The 11,672-nt window shown below is 33.7% G+C and overlaps 1 protein-coding gene across 1 annotated transcript; it reads right to left on the bottom strand.

The window, feature by feature from the left end:
- Positions 1-1,799: 1,799 nt before the first annotated feature.
- LOC138897019 (uncharacterized) lies at positions 1,800-2,491 on the bottom strand. The gene is made up of 2 exons (XM_070182972.1): positions 2,150-2,491; positions 1,800-2,099 (listed from the first exon to the last, which is right to left on the bottom strand). Exons 1-2 carry the CDS (start codon positions 2,489-2,491, stop codon positions 1,800-1,802), a joined length of 642 nt encoding a protein of 213 aa, XP_070039073.1.
- Positions 2,492-11,672: the final 9,181 nt, after the last annotated feature.

Genomic DNA, 11,672 nt, shown 5'->3' with positions numbered 1-11,672 from the left:
TTTTGGTCTTTCTTTCTCTGTCACTGAAGCTCTTTTAAATCCTATTCTTAGCCAATGCTGCCCAAGTTATGTCGTTTGGTCTCCCTAGTGTGAGCACTGCTCAGGGTTCATTAGAGACCCTTGTGAACTCTGACACACTAGGATTTGGTCCCTAATCCCTCCTTTGAATTATTCTTGTCAACCATCCTAGTGTGAGCACTGCCCTGGGTTCTTGAAGCCCTTGGAAACTCTGACACACTTGGAGCTTGGTTCTATATGCTCAACTCTATCTTGTGCTCACTGGGTGAATCATTCAATTCCTTGTTGCTGTATGTCTATGAGTGTGAACTTGGAGACTGTTGTGATTTGTGAGAATAAAGGCGAGGTCTGTCCATGTGTATTTTGGGCCTGTTGTAGGCTCCCTATAGTTATTCTCCTATGTAATTCATGCTATTCATTCTGGGTCTATAATAATTATTGTAATAACATTTGGGGTATAAGTGAAATTGGGAAAGGGATTTTTATCTTATATTTGCAATAAATAGGGTAGAAATCCTGCCCATAGGTTCAATAATGTGTGTTTAGTTATCGTGTATTAGAAATCATGCATCTAGGTATCATATTATGTTCAGTCATTCTATATTAGCAATCCTGCCTATGGTTTCAATACTTGGTTTAATTGTGTTTATTTCTGCATATTAGAAATCATGCCTATAGGGAATTGCATGATTCAATATGCGTTTACATGCTGCCCTATTCACAAATTATAGAGATCATGTCTATAGGATCTAAAATCGGATTAAATTATAGAAAGTATGCCTATAAGTCTGAATCAGTTTAATTATCATCTTGCTCGTTTATTCAGGAGTTCTCGACATTGTGTCATTATTATCACTAGAAAATATGTATATAGGACTAAATAAGTAATTCTGAATATCCTTGCATGATTACCATTATTTATTATTGAATATAATACCTAGACATTATGCCTATAGGTTTATTCCCCTTATGCTTAAAATCAATAGGCAAATTATGTAGGTTTCTGAAAATCGTATTTAGGAAATGGCTTTTGCGTGTAGTTGTCTGCTCATTAATTTGGTATCACATAGAGATCCTGTTTATGGAATTCTGCAACTTTAACTCATTAAAATCTATCAATGTTAATCAGTTTGGTGTGCATTTTGTTGTCTAAATGCGGAGGCTAACTTGAGCCCTTATTTGCTTATATGTGAAAGTCCTAAATGTTTTGCTTGTCGCCTAGTGTTTTTCTTTTTGAGCAACCTAAGTTAAAGTCTATAACCACCCTAAAATAGAGGTCCAAATGCCTCCTGAACCATAGGCATGGGACGGGTAGTACACGCATAGAGTACGACTTAGAATTGGCTAGTGCGCTTTAGGTAAACAACTTAAAGATAGTAATCGGGTAGCAGGAGGTGATAGTCTGTGCCCGTTGAATAATATGAGTAACACCCCATCTTGAGGGAGTTACGAAGTATTATTTACGTTGCACGGGGTGATCCTTTAGGCTAAAAAAAACTTAGGACCCCTCGCCCACCTTTGTTTAAAGTCAATCATTTTATTTGCCCAAATTGCTTCCCTTCTCTTAAACTAATTCATATAATTCGAGTTCGGCCGGGCCCACTGTTGTGGACCTCGAGGAGTGCCTAACACCCTTCTCCTCAAGGTAATTTGAGCCCTTACCTGAACTTTGGTGACGTGAACTGGTTAATCCAGAGTTATTTGTAAAATAGGTGCCCTAACGCACCTTAATCCGTTAGGTGCCGACTCTCTCTTTTAGCACCCTTCCTTTAAAAGAGTTGTCACGACGTCGAAGCCCGATTTCGCGAGAAAAAAGGGCGCGACAAGTAGGACTCATTCAATCCCGTTAGAAATTGCAGTAGCCTATGATACTCAAAACGCTGAGCATACTTTTTTGACTCTGGACAAGGACAACCAGGACAAGGCATTAACGTATCAAATTCATCCCAAAGGTCTCTCAATTTGGAAAAGTAGTCAACAACAGACATGGTACCTTGAGTAAGAGTATGAATCTCCCTATGAAAATACAGAACCCTGGATTCATTCACCTTGTCGAACCTCTCATTTAAGTCTTCCCACACCTTGTGAGCATTAGAGGCATATACTATACTACTAAGTAAACCTGGCTTACTGTATTCATTATCCATGAGAGAACTACAACATTCACTGTCTCCCATTGGTCATGAAGTTCAGGTTTAAACTTGGACTTAGGAAATCGACCATCTGCAAAACCTAACTTGCTCTTCCCTAACAATCCAATCCTCATAGACCTACTCCATAGTGCGTAGTTATCTGAACCAGTAAGCTGAAGAGAGATCATAGTACTACATGGAGTGTCTGTTGGTTGAAGGAATAGTGGGTAATTGTGGTCAATTGACGGAAATGCAGTTTCGCCGGTGCCAGAATTGACATTACCAGAGGTTGTAGTGGCTGGATGTGAAGTATCACCTACCGTTTCTTCTCTAATCGCCATTGTTCAGCTGCTTCTTAAGAGTAAACCCTAGACTTTCTACTACACGCTATAATCGGACAATTTTTCAGAAGAATTGCAAAATTGAAGTAACAAGTGTAGAGACTGACTTGAGAACTACCTTCGATCTACTTCGGTAGCTCTAATACCATGTTAGCTGCCATGGATCTGAGGATTGAGCTTGAGGAAGAAGACATGCAAATGAAGGAAGCACTCAAGAGAAACAGAATTTTGTTATTCTGAAGAAGAAGAAGAAGAAGAAGAAGAAGAAGAATAAGAAATGATATAGTGTATCGTTTATACGATGAGTACAATATATTTATATTGTACATTATAACTAACTTCTAATACTATACTAACTAACTAACATTCGACTACAATTACATAGTTAACTACAGTTAATTTATCAGCTTGTTCACTAACTCTAGTCAACAAGTACAGAGTCACATTTACTTAAGAGCGCTTTATCCTAATATCATAGACGGAGCCAGGATTTCAAGTTTATGGGTTTGAAATTCTAATCGTATTAAGTTACCGGATTCAAAATTAATAATTTATACATATTCAATAGATTTTTAAATACAAATACAGAATTCAGATCAAAGTTATTGGATTTGGCCGAATCCGCTTCCGACACTCTAAATCTGCCCCTACCTAATATAATACTTCTCCGTGAATCGAAATTTAATCAGACCCCAATCCGAATACGGAACAGGGATAGGCGGAAAAAATGTACATAACTAATATGTCATGGTCGAAAAAGTTTAGATTAAAATAAATTAAAGGGAGAACAAGACGAAAACGTGGTTGTCTTTGACCTTCTCATGTCGTTCGTTGGAGCCATGTAATGAATTTTACAAATTTTAAAGCACGTAGAATCGTGAATATTTAAATGCAAAGCATCAACATTATTAATTAATTAATCAATTAGTCAATCCGCTTGTCAAAGATTATTACACACTTAAGACTTTGTGTTGATCTTAAATTATTTATTTTAAATGTAATTGATCTACTTTAAATGTAGTTGATTAAAGTATAATTTTATTTATTGTACTAGAACTTTCCTTATTTCATTTAGTAAAATTTAATGCTGAATTATTGGTAAAGTTAATGTTGATTTATTTCGCTTAGCACCACAACTACTAGCAAATCAAGATTTAAAACTTCAACCACTACTATTTTGTGATAGAGAATACAAACTATGTGACCATTTAATTTCATTCAAATTCACAAAAATTTAAGTCAAAAAGTTAACAGATGTAAATAGCTGCCAATTATAACTTTTGTTGCTGACGAGATGGATCTTTGTGTAACTATTATATTAGTAGTACTATTTTTTTTTTTTTTGTACGTATTGAGTTGCCTTTATTAGGGAGCTTTTTATCTCTAATATGGAATTTTTTGGTGCGAGTCCGAACTTAATCAGGTCTCAATGCTAGTATCGAACATCTGGGTGAGAAACCAAAAAAAATACTCTTCTACTAACGTGTTCTCCATAATAATAATAATAATAATAATAATAATAATAATAATAATTCTCTTTTTTTGGTCAAAATAGAAATAAGTTGCTAAAATTTGGCAAAATATTACAAACCTTATTACTAGAGATAGATCTAAGATATGTAGTTCCAGAAATAACAAACATAAGACTGACAAACTAACATCAGTACAAATAGTATTAACGTATTTTAAGGGTAACAATGACATTAGAAATATTATTATTATTATATATGCTTTCCGTAACAAATATGTAGTACTATTTGGAAATATTTTATGCTTAAAAGAGATCTTAACATTATGTCTAATCATTACAACTTTCAAACTCGCTTGTGCTAGTACGCTGTCCGAAATTATCTATCAAAGTCATCTTTTTCTCGTTTGTATCATCAACGTCACTTAACTATGCCTATAGCACTCAGAAGATCACTCAACCAGATTTATAAAACTTTTGATTGCCAAATACCTATTTTACCCTCTAAATTATCAACTTTTATCTTCTGTATTTTTTTTCTTTTTAATATTATGATTTTTCTCTCTTTTTAATCAACATTATGGACTTACCTATAGAACAAACGTATTTTATTTATAAAAAAGAAAAATATAGCATTATAATGTCGAAATAATAATATAATTGAGCATAATATTCAAAAATATGTAATGTATATTACAAAAATATTTTTATTTTTAAATAATTATTTTCTATAGTACGTGCATGGAATATATATTTTAAAACTTTATTTTCTTTCATTCTCAATTATGTAAATATTTTTTTGAGTTTTTATGTTAATATCAAAATTATTATTACGAACAAATTGTTCTAATTAACTTTCTACTATGCTCAATATTTTATTATTCTAACACTATATATGCTTAAATACTATTTTTATTTTTTTAATTATAAATAAAATTTATTTATTCTAAGGTAAGCCCATAATATAAATTAAAAGGAGAAAAAAATTATTATATTAATAAGCTAAAAAATAAAAAGAATATAAAAGTTGATAATTTAGAGGGTAAAATAGATATTTGGCGATCAAAAATTTGAGAAATCTAATTGAGTGACCTTCTAAGTGATGTTGACATAGTTAAGTGACTTTGTTGTTACAAACGAAAGAAAGATGACTTTGGTAGATAATTTCGAATAATTGAGTGACCAGTTAAGTAATGGACTCCTAGTCTGTTAGAGTAGTTATGTTTCATATCGCTCTCTATATCTCTGTCTCGCTCGCTATGTTTTATATATTTTCGAAGAATTAACCCAAATAGTCGTCCACTTAATCTCTTAAACTGAAAATAGCTGGTATATATATAATATGCGTATAATTTATATACAATATATGTATAACTATGTATAATCGATATATAATTTATATATACTTGCTAGAAAAAATAAACATTGAATTGGATGGGATACTTATGTAACAATCCCTATATTGTTTTAGGTTCAAAGCTTAATTTTCAATAAAATGGTAACTAATGCTAATTATTTAGAAAGATTTTCATTATATTATAGGTTTGAGTTTTAAATTTTAGAACATAAAAGATATATTTGAAATTGAACTATATTAACATTTGTTTTAGTAATTAAAAAATAACTAGAAATACATAAATTGCTCTCTAAACTTGTCGTGAAAATAATAATTACCACTTTATCAAAGAAAAAGGTGAAAAAACGAGCCAATGATACGTGTCCTTATGTGTATACACATCGAGGGTAAAAATAGATTGTGCTATTTTACGTTGATAACAACTCCATTTCAAACAAGTATAGGGAGTAATAGGTTGTCCATATAATAAAGATATAATTTTATCGGACAAGTTTATAGGGGCAATTTATGTATTTTTCCGATTAAATAAAGGGTAGATATTAATTATTATGGGAGTGGTTAGATACGAGATGTCTCATAATAGTAGCAAAAAATGTGCCCCCTTTAATTTGTGGAAAAAAGACATAATAGTATACCAGTCAATATGGTGCAATGGATGAGACTATTCTTTCCTTAATCAGACGTGTCGGGTTCGAGCCTTGGGTATTGAAAAATCCTTGGTAGGGAACGCTTCTTCCGAATGGGGTTCTACACGGCTCGAATCCGAATATAGTCGGGCTCCAATACGGGTACCGAACACCGAGCGGGAAACAAAAAAAATTCAAAACCATAGATAGACTCTTTGACATTCATACTTAAAAACCATAGATAGAGCTCTGAATATAAAATCGCTTTTAGCAGTGAACATTTTAACTTTTTTTGATAGGACTATGAATTACTCAGAGTCTTAAAATAGGTACCGAGCGCTAAATAAAAAATAAATAAAAACCTTTTCCTTAAAAAAAAAATGAAAGAAAGAAAGATGGCCCAGACAAGGATAAGTGTTGGAAGTTGATGCACGATTGTAACATAAGATCCTCAAACAGACAGACATAAGACATTCTTCTGACAGGGCCCAGTTGCAACCCAACATCAATTATTTCAGGTTTTCTTTTTTGAAATTTTACCTGCTATAAACAAAGGTATAACCATATTTATTATAAACTAAATTTATTTTAAAATATTATTTTTTATAACTATCTTTTATATTTTATAGCAAAATAGGTATTTATGATATATACTACTATTGAGACATAAAATACGCTATTTATATTTTTCCTCTTTCATTATTTCAATTAACACAAGATTTTCTCTCAATTTTTTTCTTTTTTATCTCCCCTCCTTCTCTCTTATGGCAACTCAAGTCCTAGCATTGATGGCCGACGATATAGAAGAATCTCTTTTTCTCTTCGATTCTCTGTCATATTTTTTCTACTTTTTCTCTCTTCCTTATGTCTCTTCGAGCAACTCAAGCCCTAATATCGATGGCCCACGAGAAAGAAGAATCTCTCACTCTTCAAGCAAGTCAAGATATATGTCCGAGTATTGATGGCCAAAGAGACATTAGAATAGAGTAGAAGGTATCCAGGAAACAAAAAGAGTGAATTTTTCGAACGAAAATGAGTAATGTGATGAACTCTTATCATAAATTTGTTGTACGAATCCGACAAACTTTCTTCTCTTCTTTGCCGGAAAACGCCATCTCCGATGAACTTTCTTCTCTTCTTTGCCGGGAAACGCCATTTCCGATAAACTTTCTTCTCTTATTTGCTATTAGTCACATACAATGATACAAATATATTGTATTCTGTACAAATTCACTAAAACACATCTTATTTTTATATAAATACTTTTTTTGCTTGTATTTGTGTATTTAAAAAATTTATATTTTTTTAATATAACTGAATACACGTGTATTCATGCATACTTTACACACAATATGCATGAATACATGATATGACCATTGAAATACACTGAATACAAACATTAAAATAGAATAAAATGTAAACAGTGAATATATTTAATTTTAAAATACAGTGAAATACAGTAAAACACACTGAATACAAATAGAAATAAAATGAATACAACCAATGAAATATACTGAATACAACAATAATAACATGTATTATGAATAACTAAAATACTGTTAATACAAATACATTTGAATATACTGAATATAAAATAGCGAATACTGTAAATATAAACATTAAATCTAATGAATCCAACAGTAAAAAAATATTGAAACACACTAAATACAAAAGTTTAATACAATAATTTTATACAACTGAAAAATTATTCTAATTAATTGGGTTGGTAATGAGGCATGTTAGAACACTTCTAGAAATCCGGTAAAAACCGACCAACGTTGGTCGGTAATGGCCAAAAATTGACCAAAACGCGACCATTTACGTGTGGACGGTATTTTTGTGGTCGGGAAGGCATACCGACCAAAATTGGTCGAAAATTACCGACCAAAGTTGGTCGGTCAATTACAACAACAACAACCCAGGATAATCCCACTAGTGGGGTACGGGGAGGGTAGTGTGTACGCAGACCTTACCTCTACTCTGGGGTAGAGAGACTGTTTCCAATACACCCTCGGCATCCTTCCCTCCAAGAACTCCCTACCTTGCTCTTGGGATGACTTGAACTCACAACCTCTTGGTTAGAAGTGGAGGGTGCTTACCATTAGAGCAACCCATCTTGTCTTTGGTCGGTCAATTGAATTAAAAAAAAAATATGCAAAAAAATCTGACCAAAGTTGGTCGTTATTTTAATTATGTAATAAAAAGATTCACCATCTGGGAATCGAACCGGGGTCTATACTGTGACAGGATACTATTCTACCACTAGACCATTGGTACATTTTGTTTTAAGACTGTCTTTTATTTGATTTATACTGTTTAATTATATTTTCGGACGAAAATAACCGACCAAAGTTGGTCGGTTTTTTTTAAATGACCGGCCGAATTAACCGACCAATTTTGGTCATTTTTTTAATATTAATTTTTATTTATTTTAATTGAAAAAATGACCAAAGTTGGTCGGTTTCTTGAAACATAAATTCCGTGGGACTCAAAAATAGTTTCCCGCATTTTGCGCCAAAGTTGGTCTGTTTCATAAAATATATATATATATATATATATATATATATATATATATATATATATATATTAAAAGTTGGTCGGTCGACCTTGGTCGGTTTTTGCCGAATTTCTAGTAGTGAAATTTATTTTATTGAATTTATATTAGGAGTGTATCACGCTAATTGATACTATTTCTGTTATTAAACAACTGGATATACCTGTTTTTAAGGTGACTGTCGTTACTATATTCATGAATACATGGCACGAATATATGTGAATACGTGCGCGTACAACTGGACTGCCACGATTTTATGCGCTTTTTGCTGCTATAGCGCGAATACAACGAATACACTATCGTAACAACTGAATAGTAGCTATAGAAAGTAATTATGCATATTGTAACTATATGAAGTTAATAGCCACTAAACAAATAGTGGATTGTGAACATTATTTTTAACTCGCGCCTGAAATTATTTACAGTTAATAGTCAAAAAAGTATATAAAAGTGTGTGTGCGTTTTGTATATAGCATATAAAATGTGTGTGTGTATATATATAGCGACTATACATTATTATTTTTTCATTATTTTATATCACACATCGCGTGCCTTCTGAGGCATAGCCGAGCCTAAGCGACCAAGATCAACGTGAAGTTTAGGGTGATTTGCACAAATAGGATATTTCAGGTGTGTGTGTGTATATATATATATTGAGAACGGCTATACAATATCATTTTTCCATTATTTTACTTCACACAATGCGTGCCTTATGAGCCATGGTCGGGCCTAAACGACTAAGATCAACGTTAAGTTTCGGGTGATTTGCACAAATAGGACATTTCAGGAGCCATTCTCATTTTTTGACCCTACTTACCCGATTAGCATAACTTCAAGTTTAACAAGTATTGCTCCGCGCTTGCTCCATAAGCGATACTTTGACTTTTGATATTATATGTTCACCCATGGGACAAAGGAGAGTCAAAAATCAAGATCATCCATTTTAAAGGTCATTGGGTATAATTTTATATGAAGTTTTCGCTAGATGTCCTCTTTGTATTAATTGTTTAGTTTTTCTTATTTTGTTTACAATTGATGGATCAATCAGATCACGGTCTAAAGATTCTTTTTTAGGAAACTGAAAATCTTATGAGAAAACATTAGACTACATTCTAAAATTTTATAAATTATGGCAAATATTGGACTACAATTTAATATTTTGTTAGCAAACTAAAAATTATATGAACAAATATTAGATCCGAATCTAACATTGTCCGAAAGGGGTAATTTTATAAGTGCTATATTTGCAAAACTTTTTAAATTAGAAATAAAATCCAGACAGTCTAAAAAGGGAACATTTGCATAAATCCACCGAGATCAACACATCCGCAAAAACCACACTATTTAAACTATGTTCATTTTTTTCAAAAATATTTAACATGTAGCCAATATTAGCAACCTTGAAACAAAACTAGCATGCTCCTTCAACTGAAGTTTGAACCCTCTTATTAAAACTAACACATACTATGGATTATGCGAGTAGAGAGCTGAAAAGTTTTCTGGTTCTTTCATTTAAAGATTCACAAATTCACTTTACTATTTATCTATTCCATTTACACTATAGTTGCTAGTTGCAGTATCTAAAACTGGTATAGTGCCTATGTTTCAAAAGACAAGCAAGAGCTTATAAAATAAAAGTAATACCAATCTTGGAAAAAGAAAGAGATGCATAAAATAAACTTCAGAAAATTGCTTATCAATAAATTGATCAATGTGGTAGGGTTTGTTAAACAACACAGAAAACTTATGCCAATGTGGTAGAGTTTGGTGAATAATTGAACAAGCACAAAATTATACCACCTCAATAAAGTTTGTGAACAATTTAACAAATAGGTCGAAAGCATATAACATCAAATTATGTCAATATGGTAGAGTAAATATAGCATAATATCTACTATTCCGGTAGAGAATCCCTGACAAGCAATGTATGTGTGTATTTCTGGAGGTTAAATTTTTAAATACGTTTAAAATCGGTGGCAATTAGGGGCATCAAGTTACTAATTCATACCATGAAAGTTTTGGAGATGGTGGTGGAAGGGAGGGTAAGGAGGGTAGTGACTCTATCCGACAATCAATTCGGTTTCATGCCGGGTCGTTCTACTACAGAAGCTATCCACCTTATGAGGAGGTTGGTGGAATAGTACACGGATAGGAAGAAAGATTTGCACATGATGTTTATTGACCTAGAGAAAGTGTATGACAAGGTTATCATGGAGGTTCTTTGGAGATGCCTAGAGGTGAAAAGTGTGCCGGTAGCTAAGGCTCGGGTTAGGACTGTGGGAGGTGACTCAGAGCACTTTCTGGTTGTTATGGGGTTGCACCAAGGGTCTGCGCTCAACCCACTCTTATTTGCCCTGGCAATGGATGCATTAACACACCATATTCAATGGGAGATGCCATGGTGTATGTTGTTCGCTCATGATATAGTTCTGATTGATGAAACGCGAGACGACGTTAACGAAAAGCTGGAGGTTTGGAGACAAACCCTTGAATCTAAAGGTTTCAAGTTGAGTAGTACTAAGACATAATATCTGGAGTGTAAGTTCAACGATGCGTCGGGGGAAGCAAACATGGACGTGAGGCTCGTCACTAGTCATCCCCAAGAGAAGAAGTTTCAAGTACATTGGGTCAATTATCCAGGGGTGGGGAGATAGGCGAGGATGTCACGCACCGTATATGAGTGGTGTGGAATAAATGGAGGTTAACATCTGGAGTATGTGTAACAAGAAAGTGCCACCGAAACTTAAAGGCAAGTTCTATAGAACGGTGGTTAGACCAACCATGCTTTACGGGGTTAAGTGTTGGGCAACCAAGAATTCTCATACCCAGAAGATGAAAGTGGCATAAATAAGGATGTTGAGATGGATGTGCGGGCACACTAGGTTGGATAAGATTAGGAGTGAAGATATTCGGGAGAAGGTGGGCGTGGCTCCCATGGACGACAAGATGCGAGAAGCGAGGCTTAGATGGTTCGGGCACGTGCGGAGGAGAAATATAGATGCCCCGGTTAGGAGGTGTGAGCGGTTGACATTGGTAGGTATAAGGAGAGGTAGAGTGCGGCTTAAGAAGTATTGAGGTGAGGTGATCAGGTATGACATGACGCGAATTCAGATCTCCAAGGACATGGCTCTTGATAGGAAGGTGTGTAGGTCGAGCATTATGGTTGTAGGTTAGGA

The sequence above is a fragment of the Nicotiana tomentosiformis genome, chromosome 8, assembly GCF_000390325.3.
Source record: "Nicotiana tomentosiformis chromosome 8, ASM39032v3, whole genome shotgun sequence".
Lineage (NCBI taxonomy): Eukaryota > Viridiplantae > Streptophyta > Magnoliopsida > Solanales > Solanaceae > Nicotiana > Nicotiana tomentosiformis.
The sequence above is the reverse complement of the archived record's forward strand: the minus strand, read 5'-3'. Positions and strand labels throughout refer to the sequence as shown.

Excerpts from the sequence above, each read along its gene's own strand:
- LOC138897019 (XM_070182972.1), bottom strand. The coding sequence starts at position 2,491 with ATGGCGATTAGAGAAGAAACGGTAGGTGATACTTCACATCCAGCCACT. Across the intron at positions 2,100-2,149 it reads TCTCATGGATAATGAATACA|GTGTGGGAAGACTTAAATGA; the intron begins GTAAGCCAGGTT and ends AATGCTCACAAG.